Below are 19,024 nucleotides of genomic sequence, written 5' to 3'. Positions count from 1 at the left end.
CCGGATGATCGAGTCAGATATACGGTGTTACAGATTGGATCTACAACTTGCTCATAATACATGAACTAGTAGCAAAATTTGACCATTTGTACTATGTTTATATATTGTTGTGTATTAGTATTTTTTGTCAAATACTTAAATATTATAGTTTGGCATGATTTAATTTCTCTACTTTATAATGTTTAAATTGATAACATTGTTAGCTACCTATTAAAGTGATGATGTGAATTTTTTTAAAATATTATTCACAATTAAGATAATATGAAAATCTAATAAGTAAGCTTAAAATTGTTAAATAAAAAGTTACATATCATCGCTTAACATTGAGTTAATTAGATACTGGCTCAACCAATAAACGATTTAATAATAACTCATTATTTTTAAAAATGACAAATATCACTATAAGGATATTTTTATTTTGGTTCAAATATGATACAAGTCTCTATACTCTTTGTGAATTTGAAATTTAATCCTTGTACTTTCTTTTCTAGGAATTCAGTCCCTCTACTTTTTAGATTTCTAAATTTAAGTCTAATTGTTACACTCTTAAAAACTATTTTGTTAAATTCAGATCCACTATAACATTATTTTTCTAGTTATAGGACTACTAAATGAGTATTTTTTTTATTTCAAAATACAACACTAACAAATTTAACGAATCAAATGTAAACACATTAACAATTAAACTTAAATATTTATGTATTTATGGACTTCACAGATATTTATCAACTTCTTATCTGAAAAAAAGGAAAACCTAAGAAACAGCCGATTCCATAGCTTATTCTGTACATTGCTTACGCACTATCTTCGATTCCATCCGATACGCTCCGGCAGCGTCTCCGGTTGGAGTTTACCTGAAAATGGAGGGATTATCGCTTTTGAAAGAAACATTAACGGACAAGAGATGTCGAGAACGGATACTTGACTGTAATCATCACAAAATTCATGGAAGGGAAAAAGGAAACATTAATGGAGGGGTTACCATTCCAACAGCTTTTAAATGGGAAAATCGGCCTTATCGTTATCCGAACGACACATGATTTAGACGACTTTCAAGCTATTTTGATGCATAGGATGTTAAATTACTTGCAAAAGAAGTTTCCTATGCTATGGATGATGACCCTAAAATGACACATCCAAAAAGCAGTACTGAAAGCTCTAAGGAATGGTGTATAGGCACCTTAACTGTTAACAAGTTCGGTGTGATTAACCGGCAATGAAGGGAGAAGTCTCTATATGGAATCATGAGTATCTTTTTTACTTCGACTCAAGAAAGCACCTTCGAAGATTGCTTACTAAGGAAGTAATAACACGCATACGGCAGTATTATGCAATTTATGGGGCACACTACGGGTTTGCTTCATGCGCACACTACGTAAACGCAGTGGACATTCACCTCATTCATCCTTTTAAGTACCCGAAAATTGACATTTGCAGAAAAATAACAGCATGAAGCTAGATAAACAAGCATGCAGGTTTATAAAAATAAAGGCAGAAAAATCAACTAGTGACACACCTTGAAAGGTGAAGGTAAAGGAGGTAAAGAAGTCTGCCGAACGGGCTCCTTTAGCTGCTGAAATTCTCGAAGTTGGTTCACCAGCTCCTCGATGAGTTTCAAATGGGTATCTATCCTTTTCCTCTGATCCGATGAGAAACTCAGCTTCACTTTTTCTCCTCGTACAATTTGCAGCCTTTCTCTGAGGCATTTGATTTCAGCACCAATCTCCAACATTTCAGTACCGACTGCAGAAAAACCCCTCCTCGAGTCATGTAGCAATGTTTTGTGATTTATAGCAGAACCAGATGGTAATTTACTTTCTTTTGTATTCTCCTCCTTCGGAATGTCTACTTTATCATCGACAACATGTATGTCATAAATAGCTGGTTCCATATCAACCGTGGGATCGTGCGGATTGCAATCTACTGCCTCGCAAAATTCTACATTTCTCTTGAGCTCTTCTCCAGTTAAATAAGTTCTCTCATCACCTTGGACTGTTTTGGTTGCTATTGCTTGGCCTGCTATGTCACCGTCATCCAGTCCTTCTGCTTTCCCGGTTAAATTAACGTCTGCAGTATGACTTCTTTCCCCAGCTAACAGAATCTCATTTTCCGAACCCCAACCAGGACCTCTCTCCACTTCCTTCTTTGTAGTCAATCCACCATTCCCTGCCTGTTTCACCATTAGCGGCTGATCTTCGTCTAGACCAAATGGAATTGAAGGCAGTTGTCCCCCTTTACTCGACATATAAGTAAAACCACATTCCTCCTGCTCGTCTCCTAGATTATTCATCTGCCTGTAAGCTTCGAGTTCTTTCTCCAAAAGGTGATTCTCCTTCTCCCTCCTAACCAGCATCTCTTTCAGAATGCTCATCTCTTCTTCGTCGTAAGCAAATTTCTCTTCAATCATCCTTTGATATTGCCTCGCTTCCATTTCTATAGCAGCCTTGTCCTCTTGTAGACGCAAAATCATCGCCATTGCTTCATCAGCAGCCGAAGCAGCAGCAGCCCTTTCTTTCTCCAACTCCAAGTAAATAGCAGCACGTTTAGCTTTCTCTTCTTCAAGCGCTCGTTCCAACATTCCAATCCGATTTGCTTCCTCTCCAACAAACCCTAGTTTTTTTATAAAAGTCAAACCTTTCTCCTCTCCACTGCTCAATTCAAAACCATGCCGGGTTGCCTCAACCATATCAGTGCCAGTTCGAGTATTTTTATCATCTAAAACAGCATGTTCATATAGGTCAATATACATGTAAATCATGAGACTTCCAAATTTGACATATATATCTACATACACATATAGAGTAAAAAGATTTCACAAAATATTACCGGGAAAACTATCTTCTATTTCACTAACTGGACCCAAATTATCCTTTATCTCACGTCTTGTTTCACAACCACTGATATAAGAAGAACATGAAACACCTGCAACAGCTGATGTTGGGAAATTACCAGACAATGATACAGCAGAAGATTTTCCATTACCGGAAGCAGCCCTTCTCCGGCGCCGAGTTCCGGATTTCGGCTTCTGGTTTATAGTTCTCTTTCCCTTAGCATCATATCCACTATCTTTATCCACTATAGTTTGCAATCTCAAACCTGAAAGTGAAGTAGAACATGCTTCACCTTCCAATTCAATGATCCCAATGCCAAATTTCCCATCAGTATTAATGGGTTTGGCATTGGAATCGTTGAATGAAACCGAGTTAAAAGGGAACCTATCCAAAGCCTGGTGTTGAACAGAGTAAATCATTGTTCTTGGCCATTGAATAAGCAGCTTATGCCAACAGAGGTTGGTATTTTGGTAACCAAAAAACCCAGAACAAGGACATGGCAGATGAATACCAAAAACATGAAAAAATTTCCAAGCAAAAAAACCCAAGCCTGATCCACATAAAAGGAAATAAGCTAGTGTAAGATCAAGAAAAGATCTTACAAGACCAATTAAGGTCCATGAAGGAATTGTACAAGAAACCATTACAATTTCAAAAGCTCAAACAACACCACCCTGAAAAAACAAAAAAAACAACCCACTATGAGAAATTAAATAACAAAATTCCTAAAAAACAAAAAACCAATAGAAAGTGAGAGAAAACCTGTGGTTTTACAGAAGCTTGGGTATTAAGCAAAGAAAAAGGAATCCCGAAGGTAATAAAGACATGAGAGATCAAAGGTGTGCTGGGGAAATTTCTAGGCGTAGGACAAGATTGAAAAGTATGAAAGAACTGTCGGTTTCCGAGGTTATGATAGTTACAGTGAACGACAACGTGAGTGACAAATGCTTTTATCGGAAAGTGGGAAATTCATCACCACCGTCTTTAAGTTCTGTTGGCGATCCTTTTTTGTTTGCTATCTCTGCAAGTCTGAACAAAGACTACCGCTGCTGCCAACATCAGCTTTATGTGTTGTTTTTTAGGTCAACGGCGTCGTTTAAGGCTTTGTCATGTGTTAACCATTTTTGTTCAATATCATACTTATTTATTATTCTTTGATTAAGCGAGTGGTTGTTGTCATTGCGTTTACAAAGCATGTTATATTATATTGATTGATAATTAACTCGATTCATATAAATATTGTTGACAATACATGAGTATATGGATTTAAGTGCGTTGAGTATCTTGAGGGTAGTGACAAGCCAAGATGTTAATCTTAGGGTCCTAAACTAAAATTAGACATGTTACGTAACAATCGATTTAAACATTTTAACAATTGATTCAAAATAAGCTTCCATCAATATCCTTTAATGATAACTTTTAAATACAAATAAAATAAAATAACTATTGGTATGTAGTTGTAAAACAAGCTTTAAATATTCAAAATCTATGAAAAAATTGAATAAAATCATACATTATACTTAAATTTTAGAGGGAAAATGATACCACTACGAAGAAGAAAGATGATAAATGTCTGCTCATATTTTCTTTTCTTTTTTTATAAATATTATTATATTACTTATAAAATATTATTTTAAGTAAAATATTAAATAAATATTAAATTATTATTTAACAAAAATATCATTCAAAAGTCATCAAGAATAATTTAGCTTCTTCAAGAAGATTTTTCTTTATTTTTATCAAGAATAAATTTTTTAATGTTATTTTTAATATTATAAAAATATTGGAGAGGCCTACTTATATTTTTAAGAGGGCTATAATATATATATACAAAGGAAGAAATTACAAAAATCTTAAACTTTGGAGGGGCCATTTATATTTTTCGGAGGGCCATAATATATTTACAAAGGGCTAAATTGGAGAATATTAAACTTTTGGGGGGCCATGGCCCCATTGGGCCTCTACTTGGCTTCACTGTTGGTTAAGAATTCGAGTGCGCTGGAGCACATTATCCTTCTATTTATAGATTGGTGAGGTTCAAAATATATATAATCTAATTAAATTTTTTCTTAAAAAAATTAACATATTAATTTATTTAATAGTTATTTTAAATGTTTTACTCGTCAAACAAACACCAATTCAATTATAAAATTATCAAAAATATTTTCGTAAACAATTTAGGATATATTTTTATAATAGTGTTTTTATCTTTTTTATATATAATAAATGAATAAAAAATTTAATTTAATAAAATTTAAATCCAAAATACCATGCATGATAACAGATAAATCATTAACTTCATCATGATAATCAAAACATCAATTAAATTTTATATAAATTTTCAATAAATATATTTATTTAGTAATTTCACCCACATAAATTTAGTTAATTGTAAATTTTATTGTTTTTAATATCATATAAAATGTTTGAGGGATATTTTTATATATTAATAAATTAATATCAATATTCAAATTAGTAAACATGATAATAAACCTAACTAAAATTATCTGCTAATCAATGAAATTGAGATAAAATAATCTCATATTAATGTTTTTTTTTCAATAATTACAACTCAAAAATCAAACATTAAGAGTAAAATATCAGGATGGGGTCTTCCATCAAGCTTAGACCAATTCTTCTATCACTTATTGACTTGACGATCATGTCTGCTATTTTATTTTCTTTTTAAGGAATATGTTCGATACTCTTGTAACAGACTGATTTTCAGTGGTGTCAAAAACAATGGTTCAAGACTACCAAATTCGACGAGTAAACTCGTAAATCTTATTATTTAGTATTTACGAGTTAAACGTGGCTTTAGAAAGTTTTTTGAATTGGCAATTTAAGTTTACAATGAATTATTAGGCTCGGGTAACAAAATCTTAGGTCAAGTAGTTTTAGAAAATGAGGTATCGAGACCTCGTTTCTATAAATCGAGTCGTAAATATTTTTATAAATATTTACGCAGTGTCATTAGGTAGTATTAAAGTTTTGTTAGAAAAATTTAACGTTTTGATAGTTAATTAATTAAATAAGACTAAATTGAAAAATGTGCAAAACTTGTTAATTAAGAGAAATAGTGATTAAATGGCTAAATGGTAAATAAGGGAGGATTTAAAGAGTAAATGAACCTAAGGGAGATGCCTGAGGCGGCATAAGTGTGAAAAAAATAATAAAATAATGAGAATTAATGGCAAAATAGTTAATTTAATGAAATTAAACATACAAATTAGAAAAAATAAAGGTTTCTAGGCAATTCTTCATCAATTTTTATGTCAAAAACGCCATAGGAGAGCTCTTTGAGCTGATTTCCATATTTTTGCTTCATGTGAGTTCAATTCTTGTCTTTTTCTTGTAATTTCTATGTTTTTGAGACTTTTACAATTAGGTCCAATTAAGTCTTGCTTTATTTTTTATTTTATTGAAAATTTTTGAAGTTACCATTGATGAATATAAGATGTTTTAGATGAATAAACATGGATTTAGAGCTTTAATTATGTTATATGATGATTGTATAAAGTGATTTTGTTAAATGTTGGTTTTAGGACTAAATTGTGAAAAGTTAAAGTATCAGGGTTAAAGCTATTACATTTAGTGGTATCAGAGCTACGGTTTAATCAATTCTCGGGCTGAACATAGAGTGTGAAATGTTTAGAAATACATGTCATATAAATCAGTGATAGTGTGATATGTATGATCCGATCTAACATTTGTTTTCTTATAGATTGTAAAGATGTTAGATGGATTTGAACGTGCTGATAATGATGAGGTTAATAGTAGAGCACAAACTTCTGAACATGGGACGAGTAGTAATGTCCCGATTCCTCCAACTCAGGAATAAGAACTTAAAAACATATTATTTGGATATATGAATCAGTAGTTCAATGAATTTATGCAAGAAAGAAATCTGGCTCAACAACCTCCACCCCCTACAGTACCACCTATAGTGCCTCTGGTTGCACCTCCACCACCTCTAGTGAATGAATCTAGTAAACGTACTTCGATTGAAAAACTCAGAAAGTGTGGGGCTGAAGAATTTCGGGGTAGGTCAGAAGATGATCCAGTTAAAGTTGAATATTGGCTTCAAAATACAATAAGAGTTTTTGAAGAAATGACTTGTTCTCCTAATGGTTATTTGAGATGTGATGTTTTATTACTGAAAGAGGAAACATATAATTGGTGGTCGACAATAGTGGCTGTAGTGCCAAAGAAGAAAATTTCCTGGGAATTCTTCCAGACTGAATTTAAGAAGAAATATGTCGACAAAAGGTATTTAGACAAGAAAAAGAGAGAATTTCTTGAGGTGCGTCAAGGAAACAGATCAGTAGCCGAGTATGAGAGGGAATTTGTATACTCAGTAAATATGCTCAAGAAATTGTGCCAACCAAAGAAGAAATGTACATTCAATTTGAAGAAAGGTTGAATGATGAAATCCGAATGATGATTGGAGGCACTGAAATACGAAAATTTGTTGTTTTGTTAGATCATGCATAGAAGATGGAAGAGGTATACAACAAAAAAATGTAACGAGATAGATAGAATCGAGAATCTTATAAAAAAGGTTCTTCTAAATCATTTTCAACATTACCGATGAAAAATTCTAAAGATGATTTCAGCCGAGCCACCTCCAGGCCTGAACGTTTAAATAAAAATAAGACGATTCAACAAGATTTTGGGGTATCTACTAGACTCGCTGTTAGTGTAGGTAGTGTGCAAAATACTCTTAAGCCCAAATGCAGATATTGTGGGAAACACCACCCTGATGAGTGTAGAAGTAAAATGGGGGCTTATTACAAATATGGAGCAACTGATTATTTTATATGAAATTGTCCTCAATTGCAAAAAGATGAGGAAGAGCATAAAGAAAAACAATTGGCTACTTCTTAGAGAAGTAGGGGTTCGGGACAAAATAGTGCCACTAGAACTGCTCGTTCAAGAATGAAAGATACTGCTGCTCAGCTAGAGGCTAGAGCACCTGCATGTACTTATGTCATTCGAGCTAGAGAGGAAGCCACTGCTCCAGATGTGATTGTTGGTACATTCTATCTCTTTGATGTTATTGTGTATGTATTGATTGACACTGGGTCCACTCATTCTTATATTTGCACTGCATTAGTAACAGGAAAGAAGTTGCCTGTTGAATCTACTAAATATAATATTCAAGTTACTAATCCATTAGGTCAAAGTGTGATAGTTAATTTAGTGTGTCGTAATTGTCCACTGAAAGTGCAAGGTTGTGAATTCCCTTCTGATTTGATGTTGCTACCCTTTTGGGAATTTGATGTTATTCTGGGAATGGATTGGTTATCTTTGTATAATGCTGTAGTAAATTGCAAACAGAAATGGATTGATTTGAAATGTCAGACAGGAGAGATGATTTCAGTTCAGTTTGAGAATCTGAAAAGGTAATGAGGCCTTTTCTGCTCAGAGATTGATTCGAAAAGGTAATGAGGCATTTCTAGCTTACATTATTGATACCCGAGATTCAGAATCGAAGCTAGATCAGTTACCGGTTGTTTGTGAGTTTATTGATATTTTTTCCTGAAGAAAAGGTAATTGATGTGATTCGTGAAACTACTTTGATATCAGTAACACCATATCGTATGTCACTAGTTGAATTAAATGAATTAAAGGCCCAGTTGCAAGAGTTATTAGACCGAGGGTTTATCAGACTAAGCATGTCTCCATAAGGTGTACATGTTTTATTTGTGAAAAAGAAATATGGTTATTTGAGACTATACTTAGACTACAGACAGTTGAACAAGGTCACAATTAAAAATAAATACCCTTTGCCACGTATCGATGATCTATTTGATCAACTGACAGGTGCCACGGTGTTTTCGAAGATAAACCTTAGATCTGGGTATTATCAGTTGAAGATTAAAAAGTGTGATGTGCCAAAGACTGCTTTCAGAACTCGATACGGTCATTATGAGTTTTTGGTAATGACATTTGGTTTGACGAATGCTCCTGCTGCTTTCATGGATTTAATGAATCAAATTTTTTAACCTTATTTGGATAGATTTATGGTTGTGTTTATTGATGATATACTAATCTATTCCAAGACAGAATCCGAGCATGCACAACATTTGAGAATTGTGCTACAGACTTTGAGAGAAAAGTAGTTGTATGCAAAGTTTAGCAAATGTGAATTCTGACTCCGTGAAGTTGGATTTTTGGGTCACATAGTATCAGCTGATGGGATTCGAGTTGATCTGAGTAAAATTTCTGCTGTGATAAATTGGAAAACTCCGAGAAATGTTTTAGAAGTGTAAAGTTTTCTGGGTTTAGCAGGTTATTATCGATGCTTTGTCAAAAAATTTTTTATATGATTGTTTCACCGATGACACGGTTGTTATAGAAAAATGTTGAGTTTGTTTGATCTTATGAGTGTCAACAGAGTTTTGGTCAGTTGAAAAGGATGTTGACGGAAGCTTCAATTTTGACTCAGCCAGAATCTGGTGTAGCGTATGTTGTTTATAATTATGCATCTCTAAATGGTTTGGGTTGTGTACTAATGCAGTTAGGAACGGTAGTAGTCTATGCTTCTCGACAATTAAAGCCGCACGAGAAGAATTATCCTACACATGCCTTGAGTTGGCCGCAATCATCTTCGCTTTGAAGATTTGGAGACATTATTTGTATGTCGAGAAATGTTACGTGTTTACAGATCATAAAAGTTTGAAATATTTAATGACTCAGAAATAGCTGAATTTGAGACAGATACGGTGGCTAGAATTATTGCAAGATTATGATCTGGTTATTGATTACCACCTGGGAAAGGCTAATGTGGTTGCGGATGCACTTAGTCGAAAATTATCATTGTTTGCACTCTGAGCGCTGAACGCTCATTTAACTCTTAATGAAGGCAGAGTTGAGAATGAAACCATTGTTTCTTCAACGAATTCGAGAATTGCAAGATGACGATTCTAAGTTGGTATTGAAATGACAGATGGTTCAGAAGAATTTGAGTTCAGAGTATAGTGTTGATAATAGTGGAATGTTGCGTTATCGCAATAGAACTTGTGTTCTGAATAATTTAGATTTGAAAAATAATATTCTTTCTGAAGCTCACAGTAGTATGAACTCTATTCATCCGGGTAGTAGTGGGAGCATGCCACGATGGATTTTGTATCTGGTTTACCGGTAACTCTGAAAAAGAAAGATTTGATCTAGAATTGTGAGGTTACACGAGGTTCCAACATTTATTATTTCAGATTGAGATTTAAGATTTACATCGAGATTTTGGAGTAAACTGCAAAAGGCTCTAGGTATGAAGCTAAATTTCAGTACAACATTTCATCCTCAAACTGACGGGCAATCAGAACGAGTGATTTAGATTTTGGAAGATATGATGAGATGTTGTATACTCAAATTTGGGGGTAGCTGGGAATGGTATTTACCGTTAGCTGTATTTGCATATAACAACAGTTATCAATCTAGTATAAAAATGGAACTGTTTAAAGCTCTTTATGGGAGAAAATGTAAGACACCATTGTATTGGTCTGAATTGAGTGAATCCAAACTAGTAGGAGTTGACTTGATTCGAGAGACTAAGGATAAAGTTCGGATTATCCGAGACAGTTTGAAAGTTGTTTCTGATCGTTAGAAATCGTATGCAGATTTGAAAAGAAGAGATATAGAATTTACTGTTGGTGATCAGGTATTCTTAAAAGTCTTTTCATGGAAGAAAGTGTTACGATTCGGTAGGAAAGGGAAGCTGAGTCCAAGGTTTATCAGACCGTATGAAATTGTCGAAAGAATCAACCCTGTAGCTTATAAATTAGCTTTGCCTCCGGAAATTGAGAAAATTCATAATGTGTTTCATGTATCGATGCTGAGATGGTATAAATCTGATCCTTCACATGTGATTACTCATAGTGAAATTGAGCTACAACCAAATATGACGTATTTAGAAGAACCGGTAAGAATTTTAGCTCGGGAGATTAAAGAATTGAGGAATAAACAAGTACCGTTAGTAAAAGTCTTGTGGCATCGACATGGTTCTGAAGAATCGATAAGGGTACAGTATCCGAATCTATTTTCAGGTAACAAATTTCGAGAACGAAATTTCCTAAATGGAAGGAGAGTTGTAATAACTTGATTTTCAATGGTGTTAGAAACAGTGGTTTGAGACCACCAAATCCGACGAGTAAGCTCGTAAATTTTATTATTTAGTATTTATGGGTTAAATGTGATTTTAAAAAGATTTTTGAATTGGCAATTTAAGTTTACAATGAATTATTAGGCTTGGGTAACAAAATTTTAGGTCAAGTGGTTTTAGAAAATAAGGTATTGAGATCTCATTTCTATAAACCGAGCCGTAAATATTTTTATAAATATTTACGGAGTGTCATTAAGATAGCACTAAAGTTTCGTTAGAAAATTTTAACATTTTGGTAGTTAATTAATTAAAAAGGACTAAATTGAAAAAGGTGCAAAACTTATTAATTAAGAGAAATAGTGATTAAATGGCTTAAATGGTAAATAATGAAGGATTTAAAGAGTAAATAAACCTAAGGGAGATGGCTAAGGCGGCATAAGTGTGAAAAAAATAATAAAATAATGAGAATTAATGGTAAAATGGTAAATTTAATGAAATTAAACATATAAATTAGAAAAATTAAAGATTTCTAGGCAAATATTCATCTATTTTTCTGTCAAAAACACCATAGGAGAGCTCTTTCATTTTCAAATTTAATAATTATCATTTAATTATGATTAAATTTTTTAAAAATTTAAAATTACAGGGACTGAAAATAATCAAATTTAATTATTAATACTAAATTTACAACTTACACGAGAAAAATTATTCACGCAGCACTTATAGGAAAGAAATCTTATTATTTGTTATGAAGATTGTTAGTATCTTTTTTTTGTTTAAAGTATATAATGTTTTAATATTAAAAGAAAGTAAATTAAGTTTAATATATTTATATTTACATTAAGATATGTATATATATATTAAAATATTATTTTTGCATGACGATGATGTTGATGGTGATCAGTAGTAAAGTCAACAAATTTTTTAGAAGCAAACTAAATTATATATTTTTAATAATAAAAATTTATTTTTATTACTTTCACTAATCTATATCTTTATAATTTTTAAATGATTGAATCGAATTTTTATTATTTTAGAGAAGTTAAAATATAATTTATTTTTATTAAAAAATTAAATAAAAAATTTCCCCTAAATCCACCACTGATGGTGATGATATGACATCTGTGATGATACTGTTGCAGAAAAAGAATAGGGAGAAAAATTACGGTTGAGTTTTGCCTATTTAGTAACGAATGATGAAAAATAATAAAAGCGAAGTGGTATAAAATGAATGGATAAATCCAAGGAATGAAAAGGATAAGCATTAATTTCTTAAAATAGTAAAACATATATAAAACACAAAGATGATCTCATTCTTACAAATTCTCGAATCCAATCTGATTCAAGAATTAAGTAAGTTTTGCCAATTAAATTTTAATTCGATTAGTATTAATATTATTATCAATATAAAAATATATACGTTTAAGTGTATTGAAGCACGTTTATCCTCTTATCTAAAGGTTAGAATGAATTATGGGTAGTTCTAAACATTATATTAACTTTAAAACTGAATTAAATTAAAAAAGAAAATTAAGTAGGTTTCTATTTTCTACTTTTACAAAAAGATAAAACCAAAATTTAACCTTAATTTTGGTATTTTCTTCATTTAATTTTTTTATTTTTTTACATTGATTTCAAAACTTAACTTTTTTTTTTACAATTTAATCCTTAAATTTGAATTTTTATAAAGTATAAAGAGATGACACTTGAAATTATATCATATCTTTGCTTTTTTTAAGTAATAATGACGAATCATCGCATCTTAATAAAATTTAAATTTAGAGACTAACTTTCATGAGAAAAAAAATTGAAGATCAAGCTAAGAGAAGTACCAAAATTAAATTTAAATATTATTTTATCATCAATTATTTATCAAAACAAAACAATTACAAAATCCTAACCTTTTGAATTAATGAATTCTAGAATGCTTGCATTTTCAAAATCTCCAAAATTTTAAATTTTTTATTCCAAACACATTCTTAAACTCAAAGAAAATACCAGATGCTCTTAACTAAGGCCTTGTTGGATTCACCATTCAAAAAGTTAAAACATATTTAATTTTTTACCCAATAATTCAAAATAAAAATAATTTTTTCTATAAAAAAGTGTAAAAAATAACAAATAAATATGAACTACTAATCACTTAGGAGAATATTTTCGATTCATTCTATTTTATTTTATTTATTTTAATATTATATTATCCTAAATATCTTTTAATGACAACTTTAAATACAGATAAAATAAAAAATATTGATAAATATATGTAAAACGAGTTTTAAAGATTCAAAATCTATGAAAAAATTAAATAAAAACATACCTTATACTTAAATTTTGAAAAAAAAAATATCAATTTTTTTTCTTTTCTTACTAGACCCCAATATGAAGAAGAAAGATGATAAAAACTTATTCATTATTTATTTTCTTTTTATATACATTATTATAATACTTATAAAATATTATTTTAAATAAATATTAAATTATTATTTAACAAAAATATCATTCAAAAGTCGTCATGAGTAGTTTAACTTCTTCAAGGAGATTTTTCTTTGTTTTTATTAAGAATAATTTTTTAATGTTATTTTTAATACTATAAAAATATTAAAGAGGCTTATTTATATTTTTAAAAGGGCTATAATATATATATAAAGAGAATTGCAAAAAATCTTAAAGCTTAGGGGCATACTCATACTTTTCGGAGGGCCATAATATATGTACAAAGGACTAAATTGAAAAAAAAATTAAACTTTGGGAGGGCCGTATCCCCCTGAGCCTCTGTTTGGCTCCACCAATGCTGCTAATTATGGCTACATCTTACATGGTACACTCCGAACTCCATTTCGAACTTCTCCTAACCACTCCTAGCCAGATCAATACTAATGGAACTCCGAAACTCCTGGATATAGGCTGTCCAACTATTCTGTCCGCAACAGAAATGGAAGAAACTGTTTCGAGTTCTACGCGTTTATTGGAAACTTGAGCCCATACGACAAGACATCTATACATTACGGCTCTACCATTTGGCTCGTCATGCTGCGAACACTAAATGCGATAGAGAATGCCAGTAGTCTACTATACAGTAATCCTCTATGCTAAGTACTTTTAACCGGCATGCCTTGGGCTTAGACAGTGGTGGTCACTAAGCAATAAAAGCTCAAGTGTATCAAAATTCTTCAACCAGGCACAACAAAACAGTAGAACCAGATTGTGAAAAAGCCAAGACCAATATATGCTTGAGACACATTACCTGTTTTCATTATCAATCCACAACTCAACCCAAAATGGAAGCAATGACATTTCCGAGTTGGCCACATATGGGCTTACTGGTGACCCGAGATTTACCTTTTTTTTTCATCAAATCTCACAGATATGCTCAAACTCAAGCTCTTTCTTGAGCAAGGTGTGACACACAGTTTTTTATGACCAAAGGTGTTCATCCTAGTAAGCTGAACCATTGTGTGACTCCTGCACGTCTGTTTGGATGTAATTAAGTAACCAAGTGTCACTTTCTAAGAAAGCATTAAATCTACATGATTCTGCCTTTTTTTCTTTTGACAAATGGCAGAAAGACAACCAAGAGTCGACCAAGAGTCAACCCTTTGGCCAGATCCTTCTAAGAAGAGTTTGCCAAGGTGCTTCATAGTGAAGTGAGGTACTCTAGGCAAGGTGGAGATGCACAACTAGGGGTGGAGATATAGTACTTACCAGTTACTTGAGTTTGTCTCAAAAAATATTCGAACTTGAGCTATTGATCGAGCCAAATCTGAGCTTAATAATACTTGACTCAGAACTACTCATGAGCCTTATTGAGCTATTCACATTTTTAAATTATTAAATTACATTGTTGCCCTTAGTATATATTTATTATTAATCGAGCGAAGCTCGTGTGCAAAAATTGATAAGTAAACTTAACTGAACTCCAACTCGAGTAGCTCTATTATATCTCGAGCTATTGCTTAAAAACAAATGTTCGATTGAGCTTGAGCAGAGTATCAAGCTCCGAATTTCAAGTCGAGCTCGAGCTTGGAAATATTCAGGCTCGACTCAACTTGATTACACCCCTATGAACAACAACCATTTCTTCTTGAACTCTTATTTCCCTAAACTACTCGAATCGAGTACGAGGTGGAGATGCACAACAAGCATCATTTCTTGAACTCTTACTTAACCTAAACTACCTCAGTTCATACGGACGCATCCATATATTTAGAACTCATCCAAATTCAGATAACACAGGGCATGAGTTGAGTAGACAGTTCTATATAGCTACATACAAACAATTGTGACGGTAAAAATCAGCCCCAATGCCTCAACTCTCCCAAATTATATTCATATCTGCACTATGCTATGCAATGCAACGCAGAGGGAAATAATTCAACCACCAAGATGATCAAAAATTATGAAATGGGGTTCTATTAACGGGGAGTCGATTATAATTACAGAAAATTAACAAAAAGAACAAATGCTACATAGGAAATCAATTTCAATACAAATCAGATAGAAGATTTAAGAGTCAAGATCAATGTCAAATCAAGCAAACACGACAACAGTTTGTTAATCTTAAGACGACATAGGCAAAGACTCTGAAAAACCCTAAAAGAAACACATAGATCTGATTCCCCAATCAACGAAACAACACTATCTTTACCGTCCAGCGTAAATAAATCATTAACAATTTGACATCATCGGATAATTATTTCTTGGTTTTACTACCGCCTCCAGCATTGTTCCCTCCAGCTGCCGCCTGCGCAGCCTTCTTTGCCGCCTTTTCTTGCAAGGCCTTTGCATCTCTACCCATCCAAAAAAAAAAGACACAATTCCAAAAGTCAGAAAAATAAGACTAAAATGAACAAAACCGAGAAATTTTGGGGAAAAAAAGAGATGAAACCTTTCACGACGTTGTTCTGGGGTTAAGCCATCGTCCTTGGTCTTGCTGCCTTTGCCGCCCGCTCGGGATTGAGCCCTTTCTCGATCTCGATCTCTCTGGTTACCACGTTAACTTACACTAAGGAATTAACAAATATATAATATATATAAAGACCCAATTCAAAAAAAAAAAAAACAAGAAGTTGAGCCCAAATTTCACGAATTATGCATTAATCAAAACAAACCAAAAGGATATGAGTCATGATTGATCCTCGGAAACCAAGCAACGATCAGCAAACGTTAACCGCTGAAAATTTCAAACAGTCCATAAATCAACAAAAGGATGAAACATACAAAGAAAATAAATGAAGTAATTGGGAAAGTGAGCAAGAAAAAAATATTACCCGCAAAAAAAGGGGATTTGAAATCTTAATGTGAGGAAGAAAGAAGGCGTGGACTTTAAAAGAAAGAGAGTTGCTTGAGAGCCAATGTGTCTGCGGAAGATTCGTGAAGTCGCGTATAATATATTCGTTCTTACCCGTTCTGATCGGAATTTAAATAAAATACTAAATTTTGGGAACAAGTTGGGATCACAGCTGTGATCAAGTTGCTGCTTGATGCCAATTTATAGCCCTTCGATTTGTGGAATAATGGGTACCACGTTCTCACCGTCTGATTTCAAGGAGACTTTCCTTGACCGCCTCTTCTTTGGCATTTCTGATTTGGGCCAATTTTGTTGGACCTATTGGACCGAAGGTTTTGGGACACTAACAGAGCCTTAATTTTTATATAGCTATTTAATTAAATTGGTATCACCCTTCAATCGGTCTCAACTCTTGTAATAATATCAAAATTTTATTAATTTTACGAAAAAACTAATATTATTTTTAGTACGTTTTATATTTTTATGTATGTTAAATTGATTTGTTAGTCCCTGTACTTGTATAAATTTTGATATTTGGTCCTTATATTTTAAAAGTTAAAATTTCAATCTTCCTACTTTTTCAATTTAAAAGATCTAGCCCATTCATTATAACCGTTGGTAAATTTTGTTAAAATTTTTCTGTTTAACATGTTTATTTTTTTGTTATTCGTATGTCACATCATGTAGGACAATCTACTCAAAATTTCAAGTTGACAAATTTGATAGAAAATACTCACACTTCAAATGGTTGTACTGATATTTTTAAATCAAATAAGTAAAAACCGCAAGTGTCCTTATCCATTTTACAGTATGAATATAACCATGTTCGGGTCGAGAGCTTTATTCAAGTAAAACTCTACTAACAATGTGAGCTATAGGATTCAAACTTGGTTTAAATGATCAGCGAAGAAGTCCACTTCCATTTCTTACAACTACTTATTGGTTATTAATGATATATTTTAACCTTTTATATAAGGATTAGTGTTTAGTACACTACACTGTACTTTTTGTATTCCACAAGTAACTTAAATAATTGTCATGTGTCTTTTTTTTTAAAATATTTAATTTTTAATGTTTTACTATACTCTCTGGCTCAACCTTGGGGGTTATTTAAGAGTGCAGTCGTCCAGGACTCAGTGCTGGAATAGGCAAAAAAATATTCAACTTTTAATGTAGGAAAAAGAATTTCAGACTAAAATGCTTAGAGTTTTCAATTTTTCACCATAAATGCTTCATCTCCTAGTGCCTCAAAAAAATTCCAGCTTTTATTGTTTTATATTTTTATATATTTTTTAAAAGGGGCCTAATTTATTGTTTCATTTAGGGCCCCAAAAATGTCAAGAACGAACTTGTATACTCTTATAAGTTACTTGTTAACTCCATTACCCTACTTATGAAGTCTAAAAACGTCACTCGCAGTGTACCAAATATTATTCCTTTATATAAAAGTGAAAAAATGCATACATATAATGGGACTTGAACTTAAAACATTATGGTTTTACTATTTCAACCAAAACCACATTTGATATACACTAAAATGTTTTCCCCACGCATCGCTTCAATTTATTTTATAATAAAAATTAAATACTTATTATTTATTTAAATTTAATTAAAATTTTGATACATATTTATGTAAAATAATTATATCTTTAATATAAAAAATTAATACTAATGACCTTTTGATATATAGTATATATATGGTTAAATTTTACTATTAGTCCTTATATTTTGTAAAAGTTGTAGATTTAGTCATTATACTTTTATTTAATCAAATTTAGTTTATGTACAATTTAAATTAGTCAATTTTAGTCCTTATACTTTTTGAATTTTGAAATTTTAGTCCTAACCCAAAACTGTAGTAGTCAAAATATTTGTTTGGTTAAATTCAATTATCACTCTTGTACTATGCGTACAATTGTAGATTTAGTTCATATTCTTCACTTGAATCATTCTAAGTCCCATATTTTTTTTAATTTTAAAATTTCAATCTTGACGCAAATAACAACCGTTAATCTATTATCTGGATTTTTAGTGTTGTTAAAGCTGACATGGCATCACATACTTGATAATATATTTGTCGTATCAAAGTTTGGAAATAACATACTGAATGAATTTAACAATTGTCATTTAGTACTAACCAAAATTTTAAAATTAAAAAAATACAGAGACTAAAAATGACCAAATTAAAGTATAATGATTAAATCTGTAACTTTTGTAAAATACATGGACTAATAGCATATTTTAACATATATATACTAGATTACTATGTATACATGTTGTGGGTAAATTTTTTTTTATGTAAAAATCATATTTATAAAAAAAATGAGAAACCAAATATGCTTTGATTGAAATGCCAAAATTGAAGTTTTAGAAATTTTAGTGTTATAAGTTCATGTTAGCTTTGATTTTCAAATATTTCTATATAACAAAATGAATTAAATTTGTAAAAATTACTTCAAATATTTTAAATTTATTTTCAAGTGATAAAATATGAGAAATGGGTGTTCAAATATTACAAAAGATGTTAAAATATTTCCAAGTCACTGAAAATGTTTCTAAGTGTTTTTAAGCAAGTCTCGAGTGTTGTATTGTTACATAGACTTTGATGTACTAGAAGGGAGAAAAGTACCGAAACATGCCCAGATGTATTGGTACATTGCTTGGAAAAGTACGAAACAACCAAGTCAACAAGCTTTTTGCATAATCTAGTAAAAGTATAATGGAACATCTATGTGAGGTAAGAATACATTACCCCATGTACCAATCCAATCGCTATAAATTGTTAAGCAATATACCAGAAAA

The 19,024-nt window shown here is 31.7% G+C and overlaps 1 protein-coding gene and 1 long non-coding RNA gene across 4 annotated transcripts; both read right to left on the bottom strand.

The window, feature by feature from the left end:
- Positions 1-601: 601 nt before the first annotated feature.
- On the bottom strand, positions 602-3,875 carry LOC107925878 (myosin-binding protein 2). Of its 2 annotated transcripts, none has more exons than XM_041097877.1 (4): positions 3,594-3,875; positions 2,950-3,505; positions 1,517-2,715; positions 602-854 (listed from the first exon to the last, which is right to left on the bottom strand). In XM_041097877.1, exons 2-4 carry the CDS (start codon positions 3,473-3,475, stop codon positions 795-797), a joined length of 1,785 nt encoding a protein of 594 aa, XP_040953811.1. In that variant the 5' UTR covers positions 3,476-3,505; positions 3,594-3,875; the 3' UTR covers positions 602-794. The 2 variants fall into 2 exon arrangements, with proteins under 2 accessions (XP_040953811.1, XP_016712101.2); XM_016856612.2 differs by having other exon boundaries at positions 2,827-3,505; positions 3,594-3,874.
- An 11,444-nt stretch (positions 3,876-15,319) lies between these two features.
- LOC107925916 (uncharacterized) lies at positions 15,320-16,442 on the bottom strand. 2 transcript variants are annotated; one of them, XR_001692085.2, is made up of 4 exons: positions 16,203-16,442; positions 16,044-16,105; positions 15,821-15,915; positions 15,320-15,722 (listed from the first exon to the last, which is right to left on the bottom strand). It is a non-coding gene; the product is annotated as an uncharacterized lncRNA (long non-coding RNA). The 2 variants fall into 2 exon arrangements; XR_001692084.2 differs by having other exon boundaries at positions 15,821-15,937; positions 16,203-16,387.
- Between the last annotated feature and the right edge of the window lie 2,582 nt (positions 16,443-19,024).

This window comes from Gossypium hirsutum, chromosome D07, assembly GCF_007990345.1.
Source record: "Gossypium hirsutum isolate 1008001.06 chromosome D07, Gossypium_hirsutum_v2.1, whole genome shotgun sequence".
Taxonomy (NCBI): Eukaryota; Viridiplantae; Streptophyta; class Magnoliopsida; order Malvales; family Malvaceae; genus Gossypium; species Gossypium hirsutum.
Note: the sequence above shows the minus strand (reverse complement) of the source record. Positions and strands in the feature narration are given on the sequence as shown.